This window comes from Ammospiza nelsoni, chromosome 9 (assembly GCF_027579445.1).
Source record: "Ammospiza nelsoni isolate bAmmNel1 chromosome 9, bAmmNel1.pri, whole genome shotgun sequence".
Lineage (NCBI taxonomy): Eukaryota > Metazoa > Chordata > Aves > Passeriformes > Passerellidae > Ammospiza > Ammospiza nelsoni.
Genome location: NC_080641.1, coordinates 21,938,030 through 21,954,455, shown reverse-complemented (window position 1 = coordinate 21,954,455; position 16,426 = coordinate 21,938,030). Strand labels below are relative to the sequence as shown.

Sequence of the window (16,426 nt, the reverse complement as noted above, 5' to 3'; positions counted from 1 at the left end):
CGGAGCTATTGTAACAAACAATGGCACAAATGATCACAAGGAAAAGAATAGGTGGCAGTGCCTTAAGAAGAGAAAAAGAGAAAGAATGAAAGGCATGGGCTAGATCTGCACCTTAAATTACTAAAACCCTTTCAACACAGCTAAGTCAATTTAAGCAGAACATTCTTTTGTCAGTGCTGCTTGTACCAATTACTTGAGCACAATAAGCTGTTCCAACAAAGCCCTCATACGTCAGTACGGTCATGCTAGAACAAAATCTCTGCCAAAAGTGAAATAATCTGATGTGACGTGGTCACGCTGACAAACGTTGTGAAACTGATCTAGTCAAATAGGAATTAAGCTGTAAATCACTTGATAAAGTAACAACAAGTGTTTCTGCTGTGAGATTTCACAGCAAGCAAGGTCTGTGTGAGTGTCACCTCATGCTACAACTGCTGAACTCGGGTTGTGCTCAAGCTGCCAAAATCAAGGGCAGCTGGAAATGGTTAAAGAAAGACCAGATTCAATCTAATATTAATTCATGCATATTTTAAAACAGGATCTCAAACCAGATGGGAGAAATGTACCTAAGTCACTGAGGCTGCAAATTTATCAGTGCTTAGGTCCTGAGGCAGAGCATGCGGTGGTGCCAGGGAATGCATCTGCTGGGGTTACAGTGGCAGCTGCACAACTGCAGCATGTCTGCACATCACCTGCCCTGGCTGTGCCCAGGGCTCAGCTGCTGCATCATGAAGGATGGGAAAACTGGGGGCCATCCTGTAATTCCAAGCACCAGCTCTATGCAAGGCTATGTTGCCTCAAATGGCTTTGAGGGAAGACCCATGTCTTGTATGTGTTCTTTGGAGAATAGAGGAAATTCCAAAGGGAAGCAATTTCTGGATGTTTAGGTAGATGATTTTCTGACACTTAACAGCAAGAAGACCTTAATAAGTCTATGGATTGTAAGCTTTTTTATTTATTTATTGTGAGCTTTTCAGCTGATAGATCCTGCCCCTATTTATGTTTCATCCCCTTACACCTATAGAAGGGACTGGAAGCCATCTTTTAAGTAGATATTTAATGATTAACTTCTTTTTAAAAGATGTTAATCATTAATGTTGGCAAAAGAAAATAGAAGAACAAGTAATTTTAGCAAGTAATAGTATGGATATCCCTGTGGGTTCTGTGTGAAGTAACTAGCTGTTATTACTTCTCTGAGTTTGATTATTGTCCAGCTTGAAATTTCTTTGAGATCCTGTTATTATTAAATATGCATAGAATATTGTTGTTATTCATTATTAGGAAACTGTTCCGAGTTTACACAGATTACATTCATTATTTTGGCATAGTTCCTCAGCTGTTGCAAATCAATTGAGTTTCACAGAGCTATACTGTTGTATGCCAGCTGGGAAGGCTGACTCCACGTTTGACTAATCAGGTCAGGTGTTCAGGTGCTGTTAGAGTGCTCCAGGATACCTTCAGTCTCATGTGAATATATCACTGGCCTGTCTGATCATGCTTTGGCCAAGTATGTTTAGAATAAAATGAAAGAGAAAGTGAAAAAGAATCTTGAGAAACAAATTTGACATTGTAAGGATATATTTGTTTATCTTGGTTCAGGACTTGATTATTCAAAAACCAAATCAAGGAAAGGTAAAAAGTCTTCAACAATTTGTCCCTAAGTAAGCACTGCTCTTGGATGAATAGATGCCCTTGTTCTGAATGCTGAGATTTAGACATTCCAGTATATTTTTCAGATGACTGAATGCTTCAGTTAATGTTCTGTGTTCTTGGCATATGTCACCTTTTAAAGACTCAAGAAGTCTTGGGACAAGAGCAGTTCAATTTTATAGTGGTTTCTGAGATAGAACTGAATGTTTTAAAAATAAAAACCTGCACTGTTCCAATGAGTTTAAGGTATTTTGCAAAAGAGGAATGTCATTTGTCTTGATCCACTGTCTCCTTGCCAGTAAAACCCATGGGAAAAAAAGGAGGTAAATAGTGAATGCTATTTGTGAACTACTTTGTGGAATATCACATTTCTTAAATGCATTAAAACTTCAGAAAGCTATAGCAATTATCTTTACAAATCTTTGTGCAGTATATTTTAAAGATTTATAAAGAAATTGCTATAGCTTTCTGAAGGGATTTTACCAATGTTCGTTCTTTCTGCTGCAGAGCAGAAAAATAAGGCTAAATTACACTTTTCATGAACTAAGTTAATTGCTAAATGTTTTACTGGAATGTACCAGATTACTTTTACAAATCTACTTAACTTAACCTTTGGTCGCATTAGAATTTAAGTGAGAAAAATGTAATTCCAGTCCATGAAAACAAAAGCAGAGACTAAACCAGTTAGTTTCAGTGTGTTCTTAATTCTTTAATCTCTCCATTTGATTGAACGGAAGTTCAAAGGCCAAAATCCCAATCTTTTACTAATGCTGAGAGGCTCTGACTTTACATACAATAGTACATACACTTAACTATGAAAGCATGAGCAATCCCAAGGACATTCATATTTTCTAAGAATTTTTAAATTCTTGAGGAGTGTATTTTTAACAAAGAATGTGTGCTTTACCACTGGCCTCAATAAGAAGACATGATTTTGCATTCCATGTTTTTCTGGGGATAAAAAGAACATTTCTTGCTAGTACTGAACTCTGTAACCCTGACAGACTGAAAAATCTAACTAAATATACTACAAAAAGGTTAAAATCTATGTGATTCTAGGAAGAATGCCAATATAAATTTTAAAGGTATAAATTAAAGCTCAGAATACACAGTGGGATGAAAAAAAATTTGGTCTCCTTTGTATGTGATAGTAGTTGGAAATAAATCCCTTTCTTGGGGGAAAGTAATGTCACTGTATATGACTTAAAATTAAACATTCTTCTTCTGAAGACAGCCTTACTAGATTAACTCATCATGATGAATTCAAGAATTTATTTAGGAAATAACTTCCTAAACACCAGCACCAATAATGGAAACAGATGTTTCTTGTTCACCATTCTGGATGTTTTTTTTAAGGATTATTCTTGGATCTTTTTTTATAAGTGTCAGCATTTTTAGCTCTATGCTGTCATAACAATTCTTATGAACAAACAGTAGAAAAAGACAGCTAAGATGAATAACAGCAAATTGAGAAAACAGCTTTCCTCTTATTCTGAGATAGCAATTGCCTCAAGAGCATTAGAATCAAAGAGTGGAGTTCTCCAAGACACAGAAAGAAGGCTTCTTTCCAAGCTTTAGCTCTGTAAAATGTCTTGAATATTTTAGGTTCATTTTTCAAAATTTTATAAGGCAGTTTGATTGAATTTTTGGAGGTGGCTGCTAAAAGCAAAACACAATACGTGAAACTAAATAATTTTAAGTGAGATGGGGTGAAAGGCAGAGATAAGAGAAACAGGAACAGGATCACATCTGCTAGTTACTGGAAAATGAACTAATTATATATCAGTCATAGAAGGTAATATAGTTATCAACTGTGTGTTCACAAATTTGCTGTAAATATGGTAACTTAATGACTTTTCATATAGCCATAATTAATTGGAGACTTTACTGTCTCTAACAAAATTTAATATAAATCAAACATTCACAAATGTAGAATGACTCTTGCTGAAAAATGGAACAGCAAATTCATAACCCATCAGTGCTGCCCACAGTTCCTACAGCTGGAATGCATTGCATGGACACCTACCTGCAGGTCTGGGCTTCTCCTGAGCTTCTCCCTTTCTAGACAAGAAGATCCAGAGCTATGACCATGTGCATGCTGTGAGCCTCTAGATCTTTGACAGCAAATGTGACTGAAGATTTTCCTTTTAGATCTGAACATGGACAGATTTGGAATATGCTCCAAACTGCTGTATGACCAGGACCCAGCAGCTCACACCCACTGGGTATATCTGCTTAAGTCAACTTGAACAAGAAGGTCACACTTCTAACCCAGGCTACCAGCTTTCCTGGGCAGTGCTCTGCAGGAGCACAACACGACTGCCTGGCATGCAGAGCATGTTCAACCTAACACAGAAATAGATTTTACACAGCCAAAAGAATGAAAGCACAAAAGTCGTTTCATCTTACCATTTCACCCCTCGTGCCCTTTTCACCTCTTGGTCCCTGCAAAACAGAGCAGCTGTTAATCTGATATGCTTTCTAGCTGCCTAGGACTGAAATAAGCAGATTAATATCCATGAGAATTATACTGCTCACATGAAACATCCAGTCTCATATATGGAAGTATTTACGGCTCTGGGGGTTTAATTTTCCTGTACCACTAGAAATTGAAATTAGTTGAAAACACCTTGTGATTCCTACATGTGGAAAGCTGTGTTCTTCAGCTTGTGAGTATGTTTACTCTCAGTCATTTTATCTGTTGTCTGCCAATCAGCTGTGTTCTCCACAATTTCATCCACATTCAACATCTTTGGAGAACAAAATTCAATACTCTCCATCACTGAAGAAATCCATTCATCACATATATATTTTTATTATATTATTAATTCTACTCTCATAACCAGATTAGACACTATTTTTCTGTCACCATTTTGGCTGGTTTTGCACTTGAATTGTGTTCCCAAGGATGGCAAAAATCTTAAAGTTCTTCTCTGGAAAAATTTTGCATCTTAATGGCTGAATTTCATAACACATAGAAGTAATCTTCAATTAAAATCCTTTCTTGATGATAATGGCAAACATTTACATTCAATATGAAGTCCATTAAAAGCCTTCAAACAAATGCACACAACTGTAAAGTTTTTCTCCTCAGTGCAACTGAAAAGAATGGAGCAAGACAAAATACTGATTTTTCCAACAGGTGGAAAGACATTCCCCTTCTTCTATTTCCCTTGTAAATATTTGCATTTATTACTTTTATTGCATATTTACTATTTTTATGATTATTTTGAATTTTAGACATTCTCGTTTACTCCAAGTCTACTTGATCAGGCAGAGGAATGTTCATGGTACAAAGAGTTTCTAAAACTGCCTTACATGGTTGGGTGGTCTGGAGACATGAGCCAAGGGGTTCTCTTGCAAAACGAATTTGGCTCTGGTACCATGAGTGTAATAAGAGATGGAAACAGGGATGAGGGCAGAGCTCCCCCAGTGCAGGGAGCCTGGGATGCACTGGAAGCTTCAGAGAGGCCACAAGGATGTTTGAGGTGTAACAGGGACCTCATCAGCACCTGGAACAGCCTTACAAGGGCTCACAGGCACTCCCAGAGTGTCTGGAGGGGTACTCTGGACTGTTCAGCCCGCAAGAAATAAAAAATATTGAAACTAAATGTGGATATTCTGTAGATATATCTCAGACCAAAGGCTGAGAAAGAATACCCAGGTGGTAATTCCTGTGTGCTGTTTTACACCTTGGCTTGCCACTGCCCCTGTACACATGCTGTCTGCAGGCTGTACTTAGGCAGAAGGCCACTGCAATTACTTTCTGGTCACTGGTTTCAGTCATTTTTTTCTTGTTTGTACTACAAATGCTGGAGTCACATACATTAACTTAACAGCGTGGTATAACAAATACCATGGTATAACAGGGTCCTGTTAGTTGCTACTTGCAAACAGAAAAATAAGAAGGTTGCTAGTTGAAAAACAAGATGATTAAACCAAAGGGTAATGAAATAAACAAATTACGCAAAAGTGAAGGGAAACTTACAGGCCTGCCAGTTGGGCCTGCTATGCCTTCTTGACCAACAGGGCCAATATATCCCTGTAAACAAGCAGAGAATTTATTAGTTCACCATGTTTCCAAAATGAAGAAAATCCTCAAGACATGTCCTAATTTAAAGTTGCTCAGCACACAGACCTATCAAATATCCAGAAGATCATGGTGGTACTCTCTAAATATTGAGTGCACATTGCAACAAAATCAGTAAAGTAAATATTTTAGTAATTTGTAATACTTATGCTTGGAAATTCCCCACACATTCTTTAACGTGAAAAGCGATGCATTAAAAACAGTGGAAACTTAAGTACTCTGATTACAAAAGACCACATATTTATTGAGCTACAACCAACTCTACCCTGAGTTATATTATTGCCCACAAGGACTCTTGTATGGCTGCCAGTAAGTGCTGCTAAAATGCCACTTTTCAGTTCCATTTCACTTAGAGCAAACTGCTTGTGTCCAATGTTTATCTCATATAGGAATGTTTAGAAAAATAAAGTAGCTATTAGAACAGTCCCCTAAAGCTGCTGCTCTGCATCTGGTTAACTGAACAATTCAGTTCTGTGATGGCAAAGTGGCAGTGAGAAAACATGCTGTAGCAAGGCCTCCCATGCTTCAGCCTTTCACACTTGATGCCACACTGGATGCAAAAAATGCTAATGATGTTTCCATGGTTTTGGGTGAGCAGCAAAGCAGAATATCATGAAGAATGAGCTAGTGGAGGTTAGGAACATTTTAGATTAAAAAAAAAATCTTCATTAAAAAAAGACTACCTATTAATCAATAATGCCTAAGCACCACTATGTCTTACTGCAGGCAAAGTTTGATCCCTATTTTCTTTTGCTGTAGAACACAGTTACACGATGAGCAGTTTTGCCAGTAAGAAGAATGTTCAATAGACAAAGAAATACAAGGTCATAAGATTACACTAGCAGATCCACACTTAGTCAGCAGAGCCTGCTTTTTTCTTTCAAGATTAAGGGCCCAGCTCTGTTTGTGGGTCTGTGTGCAGGATGTAACCAGAGCAGTGTTGCTTCTAGACTCAGACAGAAAGGTTTGGGTAGAGGCTTCTGGCCTTGTTAATAATAAAAAGGATTATTTTCTATGTTAAAAGCATGTGCCACTTTCAAACCATCCTAACAATCTCTTTCACGCAGTGAAACACTTACAACTTGGCCTTTTGGACCTTTTGGGCCCAGAATTCCAACTAAGCCAATGTCCCCTGCAGGGCCCTGAAAATGCAAAGGAACAGTTTAATCCAACATGGACATTAGCCATCCACCTGTTTCAAAGTCTTGCAATCAGTGAAAGGAAGATCATTTCTAAGAGCAGTAAGAGTGAAAATACCAAGTGCACTGATCCAGAATGTTTGTCCTTATACAGGGAGCACACAGTTCTGCCTATCATGTTCCAACAATCCAGAGATATTTTGAACAAATTAGTGTTAAAGCTGATTAATTCTATGCTTTCATAATGTTCTCACTCTGTAAATAGCTTACAATCTAAGAGAAAAGAATGAGCACATACTTTTGGACCTGGGAATCCTTGAAACCCCATTAAACCTTGATCTCCATCTTCTCCCTGCAATAGAAGCAGGCATCCTTAGCATTACTTCACCTTGCTAACTCTTGGACTACTTGTTTTGCATCAACCACTGTGATTACATACAATCTGTCCTTTCAGCCCAGGCTCTCCTGCTACTCCTTGGTCACCTGCTGATCCTGGAAGGCCTCTTCTGCCTCGCTTTCCTGGATGACCTAGAAGGCCTTTCTCACCCTGCCAATAAGAAGAAAATATATATTTGAATAGAATTATGGAAGTTGCAGATGCAAATACAGGTTTCCTGTCAGAAGCATGGAACTTGCTTTCTCCTTAAGAAATACATTTACTGCATTTATTTTGTTTTCCGCAGGAAAATAATTAAGCATACACAAAAATGCAAAAGCAGCGACTTGACTGCTCCTTGACTTGGAAATACAAAAACCATACATGTTGGATCAATTCTAGTATGGTATCTCTCAGTGTAATCAGTAAAATTCACAAAATTAAATACAGAACAGACAGGTAAAAAGTGAATTTTAAAAATAATCCTCTGAGCAAGACACAGTGTACTTGTTGAAGTCCCTGCTGTTAGACTAAAAATCCACATTGATTCAAATGGAAACTAGACAAATTCTGGCAAGATAAATCCTCTGAGGACTATCAAATACACTGAAGACATGTCTAGCTCAGGAGGTTATTGAGGTGCAATAAAGACTGTGAATATACAGGTTTCATGCTTTGTGCTTATGCTTTTTCCCAGGTTTTACCTTTGTGTTATTTGCCTTGAGTCAGTATGCACATTATTAATGCTTATTCTGTAGTATATGTGGCAACAGTTTGCCCTCAACTCATCTATTCCTTGCCTTTCTCAGATTGCAAGCACTTCTGAGCAGGAACTATCTCCTACAGCTCATTGCCTAGGCAAAGAAGTAAAATTCAGACTGGAGGCAGTGGCAATAAACACTGCAAATAATGAATATAGTTTATACTAAATAAAATGATAAAAATATATTATTTCCAGTTTCCAAGTAACTTAAGTTTTTAAAGAACAGCTTACCAATAAAATCTCACAAAGAAAAAGTTTAGATAAAAATCATTATTTTAGATAAAAAAATCTATTCTAAATAAAGAAAAGTCTGTTCAAAATGAAGGAAATTATCTGTAATTGTTATTTGTTTTCTTGTTTTAAAATTGAAATGAATCTAATTTATATGAGGATATGCTGATATCAGGTACCTGGAACTGACTGGAAAATGGAGAACACTCAGATTTTCTTTCTTTCAGAAAGGGCTAAAAAAACCAATTTAAGACCTGTGATAAATTATATACTTATCAGCTCCCAAACCTGAAACTTAGGCTTGAAGTTATGGTAATTCTCTGCTATTAGATTGCTTAGATGCTTAAATCATCCTGACTGTTCTAGTAGCTAGAAACAAGTTTAGAAATAAGTCAGAAAACATCTGACCCTAAAGCTGGAGTGAACAAATACAAAGTGTTTTGATGGCTTCTGGAGTTGGGAATAGCATTCACATGGATGAGACCTCTATTTTCAAGTTACAGTTTATAGAAATGTTGTAAACACAACTTGTAATCTTACCCTTCAAATAAGCCTTGATGTCTTTAACTCACTTGATTAACAGCAGTGTGGTGGCTCCACAGCCACCAAAAGCAGCATGAAGAGCAAACAGTATCAGCAAAACTGTAATTAAACAACCAGATCCCATGTATGTACCTACCTTTAGTCCAGGTGCTCCCATGGGCCCTGGCATGCCTGGCAATCCCTTGGGACCTCGAGCTCCAGGATAACCTGCTAGACCTGGCAAGCCTGAGTTTCCCTTGTTGCCCTTAGCAAATTGAAAATAATGGTTTACAATGAGAACAGCCAAGCATGTTTTTCATTCTATGCTGAAACAGGCAAATTACATAGAATCAGCCAAAAACACTTAATGCTGTCAGTATGTATGGACACACAATGGTAGTACATCAAAATATATAGAAAGAACAATGATCAGCAGTATCATGTGGATTTCTGCTAGTATTCCAAAAGTAAAAGGCTGAAAATTGTTTGAACTTCTCAGTATTCATCTTTCAAGGAAATAACTCCACCTGAAACAGAATGAGACTACCTTCCCAAAGAAATATTCAAAATTCAACATGTTTACTTCTAAGGAACAGGCATGCTGGTAATACTAGTATGGTTGTGTGAACTCTGTAAAGATTCACACACCATAACATTACCAGATGAAGAAAGACAATTTCATCTGTTATGAAATTGTATGAGAACATCAACCTATCAACAAAAGCAACTATTTTAAATGAAAAAAACCTGTTAGTGAGTACATGGAGTTCAGCCACTTTTGACATGCTACAAAATGGAAATTTGCTACCATACAAATGAATATTTCTGTGGCATAATTTAATAGAAATATAAGCATATATAAATCTTCCTTATTTCCTGTGACATTCAGTTAAGCACTCATAGAAATAAAAAAGGTTGTATAAAACATGATTTTTGTATTAAATGTCATTTTTTTGGGCTTTTGAATATGGTGATGTGGCTTATAGATTGATGGACTGATAAACTTACATAGCAAAAGTTCTGCTCTTTTTACTCATTGTGGCAAAAATCAGTTATAAACCTCTCTTACACTCCTACAAACTGTAATGGGGTAATGGAGTTGTCTTTACCATGATTGTATGACATTTTTGGTGGAAACGCAAAAATGCAAAAATCCCTTGGGGTGATTCTCCTAAATCCAGCTCCAAAGAATTTTAAGAACTTGGAAGAGGTTCATGACCTGAGAGTGGAGAAGCTTGAGTAGGGTGCACCTGCCCCCTACGGGTAACTTGTTTAATTTTCTCTTTGCTCAACCAGATTGGAAATTCATACCTGAAACACCAATGCCTCATCCAGCACCTTGGCTAATTCCTAACTCCAAATCTACCTTGGTAATCTTTTATAACAATTACTGGTCCATCTGGGGAGAATACTGAGAAATTCATACTGGAAATTAAAATGGTCAGACTTTCAATTATGAGAACTACTCAAGGAATCTTGTCCCTCTCTCTGGGGGGACTAATTGAAGAGCTATGTCACTGCTCCAAGTGGCAGCAGGTCAACACCTTTGGCCCCCAGCAAAGAACAGTCAGACAAAAAACCCATTTCCAAGAATGCTTTTAGATACCTCACATACCTAATACTCTACTTCACTGGCTTTGGACAAAGCTTCATAATTATTTAGGTGGAGAGACATAGGTTACAAATACAGAGTCAATAAGGAAATGCGGGATTATCTCAGACCCTAAGAGGAAATAGTCTCAGGCTAATTTTCAGGACCAGAATTGTGCAGCCTCTCTAAGAAATGACTTTCATTTAGCTGTAGTTACTACTGTCATATTCCAACGAAACTGTTCACACAGCACACTTCCCTTATGCTAACTTTATATCTTGGCTGGAATATTAGGAGCAAAAGAGAAAAAAAAAAAAATTGGTCTAATTTCCATATACTCAAGGAACAGAGAGTGGTCTCTTCCTTTTAAATACCTTAACCCTGGAAAATTCTGTAAAATGCAAAATGACATAGAGGAAATGTGGAAAGCAACTTACCTTAGGGCCAGGCTTCCCTGACAGCCCAGTCTTTCCAGGGTTCCCAGGACTGCCCTCTGGTCCAGGGTACCCAACTGCTCCTTTCTGCCCTGGTGCCCCTGGTTTTCCCTTGAAAAAAAATCAAATCAAATATAGCATTGTTTGCTCTTTTCATCTTCACCCTCCCACAACTGGATTTCAGTCACAGTATTTCCTAAACCCTACATTACAACAGACCCAGTGATATGAATGAATAGTTTCAGAGGGAGCTCTGAGTTAGGATGTTTGCTTTAGAATTCTACTGGTTTAACCTTAGACTTGCCCTGCCATGGGATCTGAGCAACTTCAGCTGAAATCATGAGACTGATTTGTGTGCCAGCCTGGAAGATGCCTGAGAGTGTCAATTGTTAAACTGAAGTGAGGAATCCTGATAAAGTCATCTATTTATCCCTGGGAAAAACCCAACCATACACCTTTTTACCTTTTATTTTACTAAATGCTCAGTACTGGCCTTTGACAAATTTATGCTGTTCAAATTTGAACATACCAAAAATACAAATTTGTAATATGGCAAATTTGTGGTAACGGGTGCTATACTTGCACAAAAAAGGCCTCATTTGGGATGGGATTTGAAACTTCTTCTAGTTCTAGTTCTACTGTCTCCTCATTTCTCTGTATGTCCCACTTTCCTTTTTCTCCTTTGCCTGCTGAATGATCCCTGCAGCTCTCCAAAAGAACATGCTGAGTATTTCCAAAGGACACACAGTTCCTTGTCTTCAAAAGGCTCATCCTGCACTCTGCCCAGCAGGTACAAGCTCTGTGCAACAGCTGCTTTTCTCCACTTACTGACAATGTTTTGATGTGAGGTAGTAAAAGTTATTTACAATATGTGCCTGCGTGGCATTATTTATTAGGGGACCAAAATAACCTTGATGCATTTTGTTCTTCATTATGTTTACAGGACACCTACTGCTTCCTGCTCTGGTTTCTCCCTCAGGGAGAAGGGCATGCAAGTCAGCTCCTCTGCAGTAACTCAAGAAAAAACATTAAAAATTTCAGCTCAGGGCAAACAAGAGAAATAAATAAACCTCAAGGCATTTACCACATGTATCCATCATGGACATATGGATCCAAACTTCTGCAGGCTGCAGAGGATCAAAGAACTGATGGGGTCAGAAGTGAACACAAGTACAGTTCTGTGCAATACAATGTGGTAACTTCCAAATGGACTCCACAAATGAGCCAATTAAATAACTTCACAAGTGGGAAGGACCTTGTTGTTAGTTGCACATCACTTCCATATGCTGAGTAACTGAATATAATTCAGCATAATTTAACAAAATTCCAAAAATCATTAATATTAAAAAATGACAGGGGTTCCTTTTTATTTTCCTGGATAATAAAAAGGCTCTTTAGAGTGAACACAAGACCTTCTGGTAACCCTGACACAATACAATTCTGGTGTTATTAGTTAGTATTTTCTTTGTTTTATAATTTGAAAATAGGCTGTAGAATTTTGTTACTTACAGGAATTCCAGCTTTGCCTGCTTGACCTGTTGCTCCTTTCTTCCCTGTGGGTCCCTAGAAGTTACAAATATTTGTGAACTGACAAATGACATAAATTCAATCCCCTAAGAAGAGCTGGGGATTGTTCCCCTCTAGTATTCATGTTCACATTGCCTGGCTTTGGACCAGATTATTCACATCTCAGGAGACAGCAGAAAGTTTTTAAAGTAAAAGCAAATACATTTTTGGCAGAATTGTGTATGTTTTTTCCCTGTTGTGAACCAGTTTTTAAAACTTTTCCAACAATAATCATAAAATGTTTTTCATCATGAATCTGGTAATTTCCCCTGTATCAGCCCCCCCTCTGCGATGAAGTGCACTTTTATTGCATTTCCTCTACTCTTCAAAAGGGAAGTCATGAAAAGTAGGCAATGTAAATGCACTGAATGTCTGTGGAAAAGAATACTAGAAAACAATAGTGTCACATACCACAGATGTGAACATTTGTTTTTATCTAAGACCTACACAAAAGATAAAATTTGCTTAAAACCATAATTATTTTCATCTTGACTGATCTAGAATTTGGTAGTGCAAGAAAACTACTGTAGTAGTGGTAGTGTAAGAGATACTGAGCAGATAACATTCTTGTAAGTGGTTTAGTGACACAGGAGGTCATGCACCAAGGAAGAAAAGCTCAGAATGGTCAAAAGCTTTTCAGAGAACTTTGTTATAGGATAGTCTGCACAGAATATAAAGATTTATAGCATCAATTTTATCCTACCTCTAAAAGATGCAACCACTGAAGAGCAGGAACAAGTATAACACTTTTTAGCATAGAACAAGTAGAAAAAGTTTTCCAAGATTTTCTAGACTAACTATTTCAAAAACACTTCTTAAAAGTTATGCTATCACTACCATGCTGCAGTGGCACAACATGCAATAAAGTGGAAAAGCCTGGGTTATTTAAGTGTAAATGTTTTATAATTATGCAAATATGACAAAACCAGCAAAATGTTGTTCTATTGTCAATTTAACACCTTTTTTGTTAAGAATGGCATAAAGCCCACAAGTCAGAACTGGAATGTGCGTATTCAAATAACTTAATATTGTTTTCATTAAGATTTCTGGATGCATGTAAAGAAAACCCAGCTGATTCAGTGTTGCAGTTGGTGGGATCAGCTTTGCAAGGCTTGCTATAGCAGCACCAGTAGTGGCACTGCAGGTAAGGCTCTGTCACTGCTCCCAGTGTTAACACTTCTGTGGAAATCTTTAAGCTCTTATGGGCAGCTCCATGCTGGGTATTGGTTCCACATTTGTAAATGGCAATATTGATCTGAGGGGCATTTGCAAGACAAAGAAAACATTTCTTCAAGAGGAACTGCTGATTTTGTCCTGGAATGTGAGCAGTGTGTAAGAACAATATATCCAAGTTCATAGCTGGAGCACATGTTCACAATGTCTCCACATCATGTTTCCTTTCTGTTGTTTCAGTCGATTCCTGTCTACTACAGATTCTTGTAGCTACCTACAAAATTTTTAAACTCTAACAGAGTTGCTTCATGGAACTTCTCAGACAAAATATCTCATTTAAATTCCAATGGTAATTGGTATTTTAAGAAATCTTTTAGCCTAATGCTTTTGAAATCTCAAAAGCCAATGACATTCAGTTCATGGAAGAACATAAACACTTTGGCAATTTTCAACACACCACCAAGATGAGCTAATACTTCTAAAGAGAAAGATTTGGTCTTTGATCTTTGTCATGACTTGCTCTGTCATTATTGCTCTATATTCTGTAGCAAATTCCTTATTCCCAGGTCTCTGAGAACTCAGTGCAGTGCAGTACCAGGAGGCTTCATTTACAGATCAGAGAAGCAAAATCCCAGTTAGCCTCCAGAGCTACTTGAACACAAGAAACTCCACTTTAGGGCATAATTAAATATCACTCAAATGTTTCCAAAAGAGCTTCTCATAATTCTTGATATCACTCCAAAGTAAAACTACTTACCTATCAAATAACACCTATTTACTAACCAAGATCATTATGCAATTTTCCACTTTATATTTCTTTTTGTCCCTGCAGGTATGAAAAGGAAACCCAAACACTCAGTTTTAGCCTTATGGAACAGTTTTCCAAGGATAGCCAGTGAACAACAAAACCCTACAAATTCCAGGTAAGTGCAGTTTTGGTTTACTTTTTTCTACTTACTTCTGAACCTCTTTCTCCTTTTAGTCCTTGCTCTCCCAATTCACCTGGCTCTCCCTTTGAAAAGAACATACATTAGATAAATTCCAGGAAACATTTGAATGCAAATGAAAACATATTTTCAACAGTCAATAGAGAAATCTCCCTTGTTTGAAATACTTACTGGAGGTCCTTGTTGTCCAATAGGTCCTCTAAGCCCTGGAAGACCTGTATGACCCTGGGAAAGAGAAAATATAACATATTGCAGTACAGTAACTAGGGCTGCCATGCTCAGTGAGCTGCAGAATTCCCTGTAAAGCCCATCCTGGGAGGTGTCAGGTGGACCCATTGGATTCATTGACATAACCTACATAAAGTATGGTGAGATCTCCAAGATCAAACTCTACAGAGCTCTTATTCTTTACATTCTCTACTCCAAGCTGCAAGTGGGAATTACATATTGTTTAAACATTTCTGCACTTCTGTAAGCATAGATTTGGTTCATGCATTTATTAATATGTCTGTCTGTATTACTTTGTAATTTGGATATTCCCTGTCAAGGATTGTCTCTCTTGTATTTGAGTGAACTGCATCGGTGATGAGCATGAGTTACCATCCAATTTTTATGCACTGAAAGACTAAATATAATTAATGAATAATTTTTAGTATTAGATTTTAAATAAGTAGTGCTTAAATTTCAGAGAAAAATGTTAACTACTACAGTATTACAGAAACACAGATCTGTTTAAGTTAAAAGTGTCATTTTGAGATAATTTATGGCCTCTTTCTCAAGCAAGGCCAGCTAGAAATTATTGACCAGGACCCTGTTTAGTCAAGTTTCCAGTATTTCCACAGATAGAGACTCCACAACCTCTCTGGGCAGCCTATTCTGGTGCTCAGTGATCCTCACAGCAAAAAACCCAAAAAAACCCCCCAAAACCAAACAAACAAAGAAATCACAAAAAAACCCCAAAACATTTCAAAAGGAATTTAATGTGTTTCAGTTTTTGCCCTTTGCCTCCTGTCCTGTCACTGGTCACTATAGAGACAAGTCTGTCTACCCCATCTTCATTTCCTCCCATCAGGTACTTGTACAGACTAAGGTCACTGGAGCCTCCTCCAGCTGAGGAGCTGCAGCTCCCATGTCCCCACAGGAGAGATGCTCCAGGGTGTCCAGGGGTGCAGCAGTGCAGAGAGGACCAGCACAGGATGCCTGCACAGCTGTGTGGGAAGGTGACACTGCTGCTGCATTACTCCACATGTCTGCAGAGCACACCAAGCTCAAATAAAAAGATAAAACCCAAGAGGTATTACCTTGTAGCCCTCATCACCAGGCTCTCCTCTATCTCCACGTTCACCACTTCGACCCTGGAGAGCAAACCAGGGAGCAAACTGTAACAGCTGAACTGAATATAATGCTGCAGTGAAATATGAACAGAAAGCTGGGATTTCTCTTAAACTATCCACTGAGAGGGAACTGAGGAATACAAACATAAAGGGTAGCTTGGATAAAGGAATAAACATGATATTTTTCTAAACAGAATGCATTGCAGTCACACAGTAGCCACAGTCTAAAATTTTTTGTAACTGAAGACTAGAAGCTAAAAGATAAATATTAGATGGTGCTTAATGAAACAGGAGGGAGAATTGACCTCAGTGGAACTTCCCCAGATTTATACTTATATATAAAATATACATATATATGTACAAACTTAGTATCTGAATGGATAAATGAAGTGACTCTGGTTTCAAGAAAGACATGCAAGGAAAATTCTCTTATGGCTTCTGTAAGACATATCCATTAAAAATTGGATTCTTTTCTGAAATGACTTTCTGTACTCAAAATCTGCTTTAATTTTGAAGTTTGTACTAATAATTTTGACAGATTCATAAATGCTGCAGATACACTCCACATATGAATTCAGTACAAAAATGGTTACAAAATGCAGCTCTCTAA

The 16,426-nt window shown here is 37.6% G+C and overlaps 1 protein-coding gene across 1 annotated transcript in view; it reads right to left on the bottom strand.

Moving 5' to 3' along the window:
• Positions 1-16,426, bottom strand: part of COL24A1 (collagen type XXIV alpha 1 chain) — a 119,152-nt gene that overhangs the window by 6,181 nt on the left and 96,545 nt on the right. Inside the window, exons 43-53 of the mRNA XM_059477700.1 lie at positions 15,784-15,837; positions 14,654-14,707; positions 14,494-14,547; positions 12,306-12,359; positions 10,800-10,907; positions 8,929-9,036; positions 7,319-7,426; positions 7,178-7,231; positions 6,820-6,882; positions 5,639-5,692; positions 4,060-4,095 (exon numbers count right to left, since the gene is read on the bottom strand). Coding sequence (XP_059333683.1) covers positions 4,060-4,095; positions 5,639-5,692; positions 6,820-6,882; positions 7,178-7,231; positions 7,319-7,426; positions 8,929-9,036; positions 10,800-10,907; positions 12,306-12,359; positions 14,494-14,547; positions 14,654-14,707; positions 15,784-15,837 — 747 coding nt within the window. The remainder of the gene's footprint in view (positions 1-4,059; positions 4,096-5,638; positions 5,693-6,819; positions 6,883-7,177; positions 7,232-7,318; positions 7,427-8,928; positions 9,037-10,799; positions 10,908-12,305; positions 12,360-14,493; positions 14,548-14,653; positions 14,708-15,783; positions 15,838-16,426) is intronic.